The sequence below is a fragment of the Candoia aspera genome, chromosome 1 (assembly GCF_035149785.1).
Source record: "Candoia aspera isolate rCanAsp1 chromosome 1, rCanAsp1.hap2, whole genome shotgun sequence".
In the NCBI taxonomy this organism is placed as follows: Eukaryota; Metazoa; Chordata; class Lepidosauria; order Squamata; family Boidae; genus Candoia; species Candoia aspera.
Window position 1 is genome coordinate 252990855 of NC_086153.1, and position 13865 is coordinate 253004719.

Genomic DNA, 13865 nt, shown 5'->3' on the forward strand with positions numbered 1-13865 from the left:
AATGAACCAGCACCAACAACACTACTTTTATATTGCTGAAAAATAATGAACCATAGTGGTAAATAGAAGTGATTTTGGTTTGGAGAGACTGAGAGTTCCATTTACTTCCATACTCTGGACTCAAAATTATTTAATTCTAAGTATATTCCTTTTCTGCCAGATTTTATCATAGATCTTGACATTTATCTTTTCATAAAACAGTAATACTATCTATATTAGGATATGAAACAAGAAGTTTTTCTTAAAGCAAATTGCAAAATCTCTTTCACGTCACAATTTCACAACCTATTTTTAAACAGATGCATTGAAGTGTTTCTCATTCTTTGTCAGAAAAGTAAAATATCTGGTTTAAAACTGCATATAGTATCTATAACTTGGTTGCTAATCATTCAGGATTAACTGGTCTTGGAATTAATGCCACACAGCAATACTAAAAGTACTACACACATACAAAATCATAGAGAAAAGGCCAGTTTGTAATATTCCTATCTCTTTTTTAAAAAATTCTAATCAACCCATATCCCACAAATTTGGACAAATAACCGTATTTTCCCAGTATCATAAGGGAAATTTCTGGCATAAACGTATATGGCAAGATGAACTCTTTTTGTTTTCTGAATGAAGGTGAAAGACATTGTAACTGTTTATAATTAAAATATTTCATGATTCTACTCATAAGGCCATATTTTTTAACATAATTAGAGATAAGATGGAATATGAGTCTTAAGTCCTTGAACGCAAAGCACACTGCAAGCATAGATTCTACCTGTGTAATCTCAGGCTGCTGATTTAACATATTTTGTTAAATATGTTAAATCAAATGCTCAGAGATATTTTGTCTCTGGGCTCTTGTTCCGGCAGTACATATCCATGAACCCAGTCCATGCCACTGGAAATACTGCACAAGTCTTTGTGAATGAGTCTGTCAGTCTGTCCCTCTTGCTCCCTCCAAATCAGGATTATTGATATTCTAGCCTCAGTTACAGGAACCAGAACAATGATGGGAAGTCTTTGCTATAGACTTCCAACATAATCACATTATCTATGCCTTGAAAAATGCTGTTTGCTTTTACTGTGCTTGTGCTATTACCTCATACGTGGTTAACTGTTAAGTTTGGTAACTCATCTTACACTAGTATATAACTCCAAAATCACACATATAACCTTACATGAAATAAACAATGTGACTTTAAAGACAAGCTTCTCAAAATGCAAGTAACATACTGTATATAAGAAGGCTCTGCAATGAAATGGACACATATTCAACCAACGCACAGGGATTTCCCCTGGAAACATATGAAAAAAGCCCATAATAGTTCTTTATGTATCATACGTAAGTGGTCACTTACAGGCCGTGGTAAACTGTACTGATATACTTCTGGTCTATATGTTGGCACCCACTGTATTCCACCTCTTGGCCGAGACATGGTACCAGGAGCACTGGTCACAACTTCAGAGTATGGCAAATTCTGTGCAGAATTGTAAGTGTCTTGTTGCCTGCTCTGTCCTCCATGACCTGCTGAAGCCAAACTAAAGGCTTCCTCTAGTAACATGTGCATTTGTTGCCTGACTTCATCAATAGATGGCTGAGAACTCAAAGTTGAAGTCTCTGAATGGCCTTTTGCTTGATGGGCTCTGGTATAATTTCGAGGTTCATTGACACGGTCAATATTTGTTTCTTCTATCATTTCAGGCTCAGTCTGTTGGATAAAATATAAGTATTTAATGGAGACTGTTGCAATCACTTTTTATGATAGTGTTCATACATGTGTACGAACAGCAGATATGTTCACTCATTATCCTAAACCCCTTTAATGATCTGCGTTATTTGATAAGATAGCAGAAGAATAGCTATGTCCTGTTAGAAAAATACTAGTACAGTGTCTCAAAGAAGCAAGGAAATCAACAGTACAAGAGATCCCAAGCTTGCTTGCATTTCTTCCTGTCCAATTCTTCATCTCCCCCCTGCCAATTATAGTCATTTAATTAGAGAAGTGAAGTAATGGAGATAAGGTGTTGGATCAGGTTCATATTTCCATTCAACCACAGAGCTTCCTGAGAGATTCTCACTTAGTTATCCTCCCTCAACACAGCCTTCTTCATGGGGTTCCAGCTGTAAACATAAAAACAGGGAGCTTGACAGGTCTGTGCTGCTTGGGCTCCCATAAAAAAAGATGGAATATAAATGCAATGAATGATTAATACAGACATTTCCCCAGAAAGCAGACGGTGAATTCAGTTGTTTCTGAGCAAACTACAACTTCCATAGTAGCTCTTACAGTGGCAACAGATCTTTACCTTTGCCCCAGTCTTAGTGAGTCTCGTGTACATTTTTATAAATGACACACGCATTGTTATTTACTATTTGGTTTAAAGAAAAAGAAATACTTAGAGAAATTATAATTAGAGAAAAAATGAATTTAGGCTATGATTCTTCAGCAAAGGATCGTTACCTTGTCGTGGTGCTGGAGCTTGAGCACCTCAATGATGCCATGAGCTAAACCGTGAAGGGCCACCCAAGACGGGAAGGTCATGACAGAGAGGTCAGACTAAATGCGATCCCTGGGGAAGGTAATGGCAACCCACCTCAGTATTCTTGCCGTGAAAACTAAATGGATCAGTACAACCAGAGATATGTCGGTATACCATCGGAAGATGAGACCCCCAGGTCGGAAGATGGTCAAAATGCTACTGGGGAGGAACAGAGGATGAGCTCAACTAGCCCCAGACGTGATGACGCAGCTAGCTCAAAGCCGAAAAGACGGCTAGCGGCCGACGGTGCTGGTGGTGAACGGTGAATCCGATGTTCTAAGGATCAACACACCATTGGAACCTGGAATGTAAGATCTATGAGCCAGGGCAAATTGGATGTGGTTATTGGTGAGATGTCAAGATTAAAGATAGACATTTTGGGCGTCAGTGAACTGAAATGGACTGGAATGGGCCACTTCACATCAAATGACCACCAGATCTACTACTGCGGACAAGAGGACCACAGAAGAAATGGAGTAGCCTTCATAATTAATAGTAAAGTGGCTAAAGCAGTGCTTGGATACAACCCAAAAAATGACAGAATGATCTCAATTCGAATTCAGGGCAAGCCATCTAACATCACAGTGATCCAAATATACGCCCCAACCACAAATGCTGAAGAAGCTGAAGTAGAGCAGTTCTATGAGGATCTGCAGCACCTACTGGACAACACGCCTAAAAGAGATGTTATTTTCATCACAGGAGACTGGAATGCTAAGGTGGGCAGTCAAATGACACCTCAAATTACAGGTAAGTATGGCCTGGGAGAACAAAACGAAGCAGGACACAGGCTGATAGAATTTTGCCAAGACAATTCACTCTGCATAACAAACACTCTCTTCCAACAACCTAAGAGACGGCTTTATACATGGACTTCACCAGATGGACAACACCGAAATCAGATTGATTACATCCTTTGCAGCCAAAGGTGGCGGACATCTGTACAGTCGGTAAAAACAAGGCCTGGAGCTGACTGTAGTTCAGATCACGAACTTCTTCTTGCACAATTTAGGATCAGACTAAAGAGATTAGGGAAGACCCACAGATCAGCTAGATATGAGCTCACTAATATTCCTAAGGAATATGCAGTGGAGGTGAAGAATAGATTTAAGGGACTGGACTTAGTAGATAGGGTCCCGGAAGAACTCTGGACAGAAGTTGGCAGCATTGTTCAGGAGGCGGCAACAAAATACATCCCAAAGAAAGAGAAAACCAAGAAGGCAAAATGGCTGTCTGCTGAGACACTAGAAGTAGCCCAAGAAAGAAGGAAAGCAAAAGGCAACAGTGATAGGGGGAGATATGCCCAATTAAATGCAAAATTCCAGAGGTTAGCCAGAAGAGATAAGGAATTATTTTTAAACAAGCAATGCGCGGAAGTGGAAGAAGACAATAGAATAGGAAGGACAAGAGACCTCTTCCAGAAAATTAGAAACATCGGAGGTAAATTCCAGGCAAAAATGGGTATGATCAAAAACAAAGATGGCAAGGACCTAACAGAAGAAGAAGAGATCAAGAAAAGGTGGCAAGAATATACAGAAAACCTGTATAGGAAGGATAACAATATCGGGGATAGCTTTGACGGTGTGGTCGGTGAGCTAGAGCCAGACATCCTGAAGAGTGAGGTTGAGTGGGCCTTAAGAAGCATTGCTAATAACAAGGCAACAGGAGACGACGGCATCCCAGCTGAACTGTTCAAAATCTTGCAAGATGATGCTGTCAAGGTAATGCATGCTATATGCCAGCAAATTTGGAAAACACAAGAATGGCCATCAGACTGGAAAAAATCAACTTATATCCCCATACCAAAAAAGGGAAACACTAAAGAATGTTCAAACTATCGAACAGTGGCACTCATTTCACATGCCAGTAAGGTAATGCTCAAGATCCTGCAAGGTAGACTTCAGCAGTTCATGGAGCGAGAATTGCCAGATGTACAGGCTGGGTTTAGAAAAGGCAGAGGAACTAGAGACCAAATTGCCAATATCCGCTGGATAATGGAAAAAGCCAGGGAGTTTCAGAAAAACATCTATTTCTGTTTTATTGACTATTCTAAAGCCTTTGACTGTGTGGACCATAACAAATTGTGGCAAGTTCTTAGTGGTATGGGGATACCAAGTCATCTTGTGTGCCTCCTGAGGAATCTGTATAACGACCAGGTAGCAACAGTAAGAACAGACCACGGAACAACGGACTGGTTTAAGATTGGGAAAGGAGTACGGCAGGGCTGTATACTCTCACCCTACCTATTCAACTTGTATGCAGAACACATCATGCGACAAGCTGGGCTTGAGGAATCCAAGGCTGGAGTTAAAATCTCTGGAAGAAACATTAACAATCTCAGATATGCAGATGATACCACTTTGATGGCTGAAAGTGAAGAGGAACTGAGGAGCCTTATGATGAAGGTGAAAGAAGAAAGTGCAAAAGCTGGCTTGCAGCTAAACCTCAAAAAAACCAAGATTATGGCAACCAGCTTGATTGATAACTGGCAAATAGAGGGAGAAAATGTAGAAGCAGTGAAAGACTTTGTATTCCTAGGTGCAAAGATTACTGCAGATGCTGACTGCAGTCAGGAAATCAGAAGACGCTTAATCCTTGGAAGAAGAGCAATGACCAATCTCGATAAAATAGTTAAGAGCAGAGACATCACACTGACAACAAAGGCCCGCATAGTTAAAGCAATGGTGTTCCCTGTAGTAACATATGGCTGCGAGAGCTGGACCATAAGGAAGGCTGAGCGAAGGAAGATCGATGCTTTTGAACTGTGGTGTTGGAGGAAAATTCTGAGAGTGCCTTGGACTGCAAGAAGATCCAACCAGTCCATCCTCCAGGAAATAAAGCCAGACTGCTCACTTGAGGGAATGATATTAAAGGCAAAACTGAAATACTTTGGCCACATAATGAGAAGACAGGACACCCTGGAGAAGATGCTGATGCTAGGGAGAGTGGAAGGCAAAAGGAAGAGGGGCCGACCAAGGGCAAGATGGATGGATGATATTCTAGAGGTGACGGACTCGTCCCTGGGGGAGCTGGGGGTGTTGACGACCGACAGGAAGCTCTGGCGTGGGCTGGTCCATGAAGTCACGAAGAGTCGGAAGCGACTAAACGAATAAACAACAAGGCTATGATTAACTATTCTACATTTTGCAAAACTAAGAATTTTCTATTGAAAGAAAAAGAGAATACCTATCTGTCTCTGATTTCAATGAATTACAAGCTGCTTAAGAAATCCATATCCTATAAAGATTATATGTTACAAGTATCTGATAAAAATACCTATTTTATATGTACTAATATTCTCTACATTGAGAGTCACAAGTATTGTCAACCAATCCATAGATATGAATAGACTTAAATATTTAAAGTTCGCAAACAATTTTTCAAAATCAGCACTTCCCTAAACACTCAACATAACACTATATTTCATGTTTATACTCAATTTTTCCTTTTAAAAGGAAAGCTCAAATCAACATCGACATACAAAAGTCAATATATAGCAAAATTGAATAAAATATCTTAAAAGTCTGACATTCTTATCTAGTAACTAGACAAGTGCTTTCGAACTTGGAGGGTCTCATCATCTTGAAACCAATTGGAACTAAATGTTTCATTCAATTTTCTTGGCAATAACACGTAAGTGGTTTGCCTTTGCCTTCTTCTAGATTTAATTTTGGAGTTTCTTCTCCTAGGTGTATTGATTTCCTACATACTTGCACAAACCTACTTGCCCTCACTCCCAGTAGATTACTCTGAGTTTCACCTCTTCCTTTGTATTTTACAAGCAAAGGTGACCTAACAGGAGTTCCTGCTCCCACCCACATTATTCTCAAAATCACAAAATTAGTCCTCCCACCAGATCAAAGTGGTAATTCCTAGGAGAGATAAAAATTAAAACAAATTCTTTAAAGGACAAGTGATCCATTAAATAAACAGCTGACATTAACTACTCTATTTTAATTCCTCTATTAAAATATAGGAAGCAACCATAGGATTACCCAGAGCCATCAGATCCCCCAAAAGCCCACAGAGGCAAGGGAAAAGAGGTTGCTTCCATGTTGTTGCTGGTGGAAGATATATTTATTTGATGTGTGTTAAACTGATCAAATTGTACCTAGTATTTAATTTATCCGGATTTGTAATTATCTTTTTTTTTTATGGTGGTTGGTTGAGACCAATGAGTCATGGATTTATATCCCTCCAGTGATGAAGATGATTTGGTAATTGTGGTGTAGTCACTATTTCTTAATCAGTTCTGCCCCACATAATCACTGTGAACAGAAAATGGAGAGAGATGGAAAGATGAAATAAACTTAAGAGAAACAAAGCAATGGCACAAACCAGTGTCCATAAGATCTTAAATTAGCCTTTAATGTAACAAAAATACACAATGACCTAATTGCAAAGCAAAACACGCACAAGGAAATACTGCAGTCAGGGAAATACTGTGTATGAATAACTACAACAAAGCCAGCTTTATCTCATACTGTAGATTGTTCCTTTACATTGCTGTTGCAATGAAGCACACTGAAGCATAGCACACTATAATCCTAGATGTATTTCATATTAAGATTTATGTACTGTGACAGATAATGTCAAAACACAGACAATCCTTTCACAGTTGATGTTTCAGTTTCCTGAATCCTGACAAATATTATAGCAAAGAATCACTATACTTCTATGGACAGCAAGATTATTTATTACCTCACAAGTACTACTTTTTTTTTCTTTTTTTGTATTTGGGTTCTGGCAGTCAAAGATATATGGTCAATATACAACAGTGTAAAAGACAAAAACCAAATATAAATCAGCCCATATTGAAAAAACTGGCTGGTCAAGGCTGGAAACAACTAAATAGATCCATGGTCTGATTTCTTAACATAGTTCCAAATACATCTATGGTCTGATCTTGACATAATTCCAAATTACCTTACAAATTGGGAAGAAAAAAACTTCCCTAGATTTCCTTCTACTGAAAACAAAATGCTTAATTAAGTTTATCTGCCATCAGATCATTGTAGTAGTGCTTACACTACAGTGAAACTTTTGATTTACTGGATCTCAGTAAATGGACTTTGCATATGATGGACCAAACTTCCCTGGTGATTTACATCATTTGTGTAATAATATAATTAATGAATGATGCAAATTATGTCTGTTGTGCCAATTTATGGCTTTTACGTAATGACATCATTACTCAAATGTAATAACTTGCATCATTTGGATAATGATGTCATCATGCAAATGACATAAATCACTGTGATGATATACTTCCTTATTTAATAGACAGTCCCTCCAATTAATCCATTAAAATGAAAGGTCATCGTACATTTAAACAGAAAAGGCTATGGAAAGAAAGAGAGGGAGGGAGGGACAGGACTATAGCATAGGAATTTTGAAGACTGTAGCTGATGGGGCTTTACATTCTGGCCTCATCTGTGCAACAAATCTTTAATAGTTTCATACCAGTTTACTTGTCAAGATTTGTGACAAAAGATCTTAGACACTGTAATATAGTAAAAATTATGGTACTGAAAATTCTCCTTCAGAAATAACTTGCTCCCATTTTCTTTTGTCCTTTCCCCAAACTTCCCAATGGTTTAGATCAATGTTTCTTAAACTTTTTTTCTCTCAGGACCCCTTCCCACTTTTAAAAAATATGAGGTACCCCAAAAGAGCTTTTGTTTGTATGGGTTATATTTATCAATATTTACCATATTAAAAATTAAACTTGATGCATTTGCTGCCACTACCACTTCTCGCAATTGTTGGATGGTATTTTAATATTGTTTTATTTTTCAACATAGGCAAATAATTTTGATTTTGTGGACCCCTGAGAGATTTTGTGGACCCCTAGTGCTTAAGAAACACTGATTTGGATAATCCTCTGAAGAAGCAGGATAGGAAGAATATTGATGCCTTTGAACTTTAGTGTTGGAGAAGACTCCTGGGAATACCATGGAATACTAAGAAAACAAACAAATGGATCATTGAACAAATCAACGCAGAGTTCTCACTCAAGGCACAAACAACCAAGCTCAACTGTTCCTACTTTGGACACATTATGTGAAGATTTAGCTCTCTGGAAAAGGCTCTAATCCTGGGAAAGATGGAAGGAAAGGGAAGAAGAGGATGACCAGCAGCAAGGTGAATGGACTCAGTTACAGTGACAATGAGTACACCATTGAAAGACCTGAAAGACCAGGTTAGGGATAGATCATCATGGAGAAAATCTATCTATGTGGTCACTAGGAGTCGAAAACAACTTGATGACACATAATAAATCAATCAAAATCACCAGATCAGTTTCGGAGCGTATATGAGGGGTTTCAAGGAGGAAAAAAAATGGTATTTCTGTTCTGTTGATGAAAAAATATCTCTAAGTGAATTGGATCATTAGATTCTACTTGACACTACCATGTCTAGTGTCCTCCTAGAAGTTATACTTAGCATCACAGTTAAGCACTATTAAGCAGTCAGATTCACTTTGATCTGAAACCTCTTCATTTTACTACATAGCATATTCTTTTTTGACATCCTTTTTTAACCTCACTAAATATAATTAGTACATTTTATTGCTCCACTAGATTTCCTTACTATACATCATAATGCTGATTCTAGAAGTTTTACAGTTAAGATATCTCCAGAGAACTACTCTGAATTGTAATTCACTCATTTTGCTGTCCCATAATTTTTCCACCATAGTAAGCATGATGTGCTGAGCCAGATAAGAGTAGATGAAATTCCATTTATGGCTTCTTTCTGTGCTGTAAACAAGAGCTTTTGTATGACATCACTTCTAACAATATACTTGAAGATTTCACCAGCAAGTCCCCTCTCCTTTTTTTTTAATAGTTAGGATTATGACTGAAAGAATGTTGGTCACATATAAATATGCTTCCAAAAATACAAAAAGTTTTCTGAGTTTCAATGAGCTTTCTAAATTTTTCCTTCTCTAAACATCTGTAAAAGTTAAACTGCTTTCCCTAAATTTTGATTTATCAGTTCCTGAACATGGCAACTCAATTATTTCTATTTGGAAATCTAGTGGTATTTCTTCTGGATTTACAGAAAATGGATTTTCAATCATATTTAATTGAATCTTTGGTCAAAGTGAAGTTTTTGTTGAATTCCTCAAACAGAAGGCTAACCTGCTCTCCATATTTTTTTTTCCTAGCTCAGGGTACTTGCATTGAGGAATATGCTGAACACAAGTAGGAAAGTGACCCAGGTCTCTTTTCTCGAGTTGTCCCTTAAAAAGATGAAATTACATTTTAAATCCTTTTACTGAATTATACATTTTAAAGATTAGTTGATCGTTTCCTTGAAACTACAGATCCAGATTATTTAGATGAATTGTGGTATTGCAAATGAAAAGGAGTTACATCTTCATTTTCAAGCTGTCTGAATTTTCTCAATTCATTTGCAAGAAACTTTGTTACTTCATCTTTTATACTAACAAAACGCTGAACACGTGTGCTTTGACTTAGCAATCTTATTTCTGTGTGATGAATTACATTACATTCAGATTCTGCTCCTTGAAGAAATGTTTCGAAGGTTATAAACTTTAGTCCATTACTACAGAGATAGTTAACAATGGAGGCAACCCCCAAATCACACGATCACATTTTAAGACTTTACTGCACAAAACATACATATGAATAATGTAGTGTTTGGTTTTTCTTGTCTGATGTGCTCAGGAAGCAACTGCTCCAATCTTTTTGCCATTCATGGCTAGTGCCCCATCAGTGCAAATGCACATCAAATTCTTCAGATCAAGTTTCAATGTTTCTTTAAGACATTTTATGACTTCATCACAAAATTCTTTTCCAGTTATATGACCAGTTATAGAGCACATTCTGGAAGGTCCTCAGTAATTTCAAAGTTTGTACTGATTCCTTCTATAAAAATGAGTAATTTTTATGTCTTTTAAATCAGTGCTTATATCAAAAGCTGATGAACAAGAGAGAAATTCTTTAGATTTCTCAGATAACTGATCACTAAGATTGGAAGAAATGCTATTCTTCTTTGAACAGACATTCAGGATAATCTAATATTATCGAATATTGCTTTCTTTTCTGGGCAAAAACTGGACACAGCAATCTGCACACACTCCTTTAAAAATCTGCTTTCTATAAAACATGTCCCAGCAACAGTGATTTCCCTTGCAATTTTAAGGGTCACTTTATTAACAGTCTCAATTTCAGCACTTTATATTCTTGAAAATCAGTTTTCCGTAGCGAGATTTTTCAGTATACTAGTAACTTTAATTTTTTTTCTCATTATAGTCTAATTTAGCAAGGGCATAATGTTTTGTCTCAAAATGTCATCAGAGATTATATTCTTCTGGGATGTTTCACAACACACAAAACATACAGTAAGGTTCACTTCCAAAAAAAAAGGATATACTTAACATTTGTTGAGCTTTCAAAAAATGCTGGCTGGCTGCACAAGGCTGCTTGGCAGGCCGCATGGAGGCTGCAGGCCATATGTCATGCCAGTCTGTTATAATCTAATCCATTTTAAGGTCACCAGACTGGGGAAGGCTGCCTAAAGCTTTAGCAACTTACTTAAAAGAAACAAGGTAAGCAAACTGAGATTCTTAGGAAATAGCTTTTTAAGTCCAGTATAAAATATCTCAATGTTCTTGCTGTGACTCTTGCGGTAGAGTGCTAGAGCTACCCTTATAGCACAATAAAATAGTAACCATAATTAATGTATTTGTTTTATTTACATTGGGGTTTTGGTTAAATTTACATTAAGTATCCTGACAGTAATAATAATCAAGGTGTAACTAACAATGCACAGACTATTCCGTAAAACAACATTATCCAAATGGTGGTTGCTTTAAACTTTTGGAAAGAATATGTGCATACACAAATATTTTAAATCCATAAATGAACTTAAAAAATTCAATCTGATTTTAGGGGCTGATTTTCTGTTCCTTCTGCTGAATTCACTCATCCTGGAAATGCAAAATATTGATTCCCATTGTGGACTCAAAGCTGCAAGCATGTAAATACATAATTTTGCTAAGACAAGCTTAATGTGTACTGTAATTCTTCTAAAGCAAATTATTAACGGTGAAATATGCTCAACAAATACAATCTCCATACACTTACATCATATCCACTATTGCGGATACCACGTCTCTGTCTTTCACGTGTAACTAAAAGATCCATTTCAGTTTCTCCTGGACTAGGACTGTTCAAAGACTGTCTGCTTCGGTAAACTGAGTTCTTCATTTGTTGCCTACAGAAGAAGGAAGTATTTACATGTGGACAAAATAGGACAAAACATTAGTAGATCACTCTGGCATTTAGCTGCACTGGTTTATGAAAAAATATTATTGACATATAATATTTTATTTAGCTATTTAGTCCTATATGTATCAGTACAAAAAAGTATAGCTACATCTAAGCAATCTTTGAATCAACTTAATGTATTATTTGTGATGGTAGAGACCCAGGTATAAACTGAAAATTGTCTTGTGAATATTTTTATACAAATCTACAATTTTAAACTAACTTATAACCATCTAGATCTTTATTCACTAGAAGCATCAATAACAATGGATTAACCCAAACAACCTTTAAACTAAATTAGCTGACCATTCAGAGAAGTGACAACTCAATTCAAAATCCCAGTCTAGAAATGAATACATAGGACTGGATCTGATTATGTCCATCTACTGGTAGAATGGAGTCCACCATTCCAGAGCATTTTGGACTTCCTCAGGCAGATTTGAGGAGGTGCAAGAAATGCATGACAGCAAGAGATCTCCTTTTGAGTGAAATCCATTAAAAAAATGTTGGATACAGCCCACTATCCCAATTTAAATTGGCATCTGATAAACGAAGTAAACCAATAAACAAAACAAAACAAAATTAATTGAACTGTGGTTTCAATTCCTGATTCCGCCTATCAGATTTGCTGATTGCTTTTGTTTTTTCCTTTGTTGCTTTGTTTTTGTCTTTTGTTTTTCCTGAAGAAAGCATGCTTTTCATCCAATCAATGTTACTTATATTCCTAAAGAGGAAAGAAGTTTACACCCCATTATCAGCTCAAGTTAATAATTGCAAGTCTGGAGACACTGTATACAAGGGTTCCACATCTATTAAAAGATGTGCTCAGAGACTTACTTCCCCTCACAGAATAGTTTATGGCAGCTGTGGGCAGCTTTCTTGTGGCCAGGAGTTATGCTTTTTTTTAAAAAAAGAGTTTTGTCTCCAAGAAACTGGTGATGTCATAAAGGTACCCATTCACCCCTTATTTACTGCCAAAGTGTCATCCACTGCCTACCACAGAGTAAAACACAGACGCTGATTCCTAGGAGAGCAGGTTCTGGTTTATTTCATACGTAGTGTCAGTTGCGAAAAAAGCTGAGAGTGAGAGGAGCGCGCCGGTGCGGGGTTTAAATACCCCGCGCCGGTCAGCGCCCCCTCACCCTGGGTTACGTCATCCCCCCTTTGTCCTGCATGCTGTCTTGCCGGTAGGTGAAGGGTTGCGAGGCCCCAGCTGGTGCCCCGGGATCGCCCATCATCGGTTTCCTCATTCAGCCGGTGATTGCTGTCAGCTGGGCGATCTCCGTTGCGCTTGTGCTAACAGCTTGGGTGTGCCTCGCGATCCACTTAGCCTTTGTCTTTTCTTCTTTCTCCTTTGTGAGCTGATGTGTCATGTTCTCATTTCAATGTGCTGTTAACATTGTAACGTTTCACATGTCTTTTTCTGTTCCGTGTTCCTTCACCCGGGGTTTTTCCATTCCTTCACCCTCCGTTGTTTTGAGGGCTTGGAATGTATGTTTGGGTTTGCGCTCCTGCTCAAGGTTGCTTTCCCAGGCGCGTCTAACGGCTTCTAGCACCTGGGAGGGGGAGCGTCCTGACGAGGGATGGGGCGGAACTTGCTTACAGGCAAGGCTTTTAAGTTTGTATTTGGCGCGCTTTTGCTCATTCTCAGCTTTCTCTGTATTTGCATACTATTCCTTTAATAAATCAGTTATCTTTAAGCCCGAGCTTGTGAGACTGAGTATTTGGGATTAGGCAACCGTTACATAAAGCTGAGAATCATTTCATCCATTTTCCGCTAGCCCCATCCATTCGTTGGATAAGAGGGAACGCTAGCGATGACAGAACCTCAGCTTCGCGCAAGTGATGGAAGCGAGGAGGAGCGGGAGGCGGCCAGAATCCGGCCAGCGCTAACCTCGAGAGCGCAAAGAGCAGCACGTCGGGAGTTGCGAGACATCAAATTAGACGAGCTGTTGATATCCATGCAGGAGAGTCTCAGGAGTGAACATAGAACTGTTATGGAAAGAGCACCGGGGAGGGGGTCTCCACAAT

At 38.2% G+C, this 13865-nt stretch overlaps 1 protein-coding gene across 1 annotated transcript in view; it reads right to left on the minus strand.

Moving 5' to 3' along the window:
- KIAA1549L (KIAA1549 like) overlaps positions 1–13865 on the minus strand; it is a 105162-nt gene that overhangs the window by 20724 nt on the left and 70573 nt on the right. The window contains exons 14-15 of the mRNA XM_063289518.1: positions 11652–11781; positions 1350–1700 (exon numbers count right to left, since the gene is read on the minus strand). Of these exons, the coding sequence (XP_063145588.1) occupies positions 1350–1700; positions 11652–11781 (481 nt within the window). The remainder of the gene's footprint in view (positions 1–1349; positions 1701–11651; positions 11782–13865) is intronic.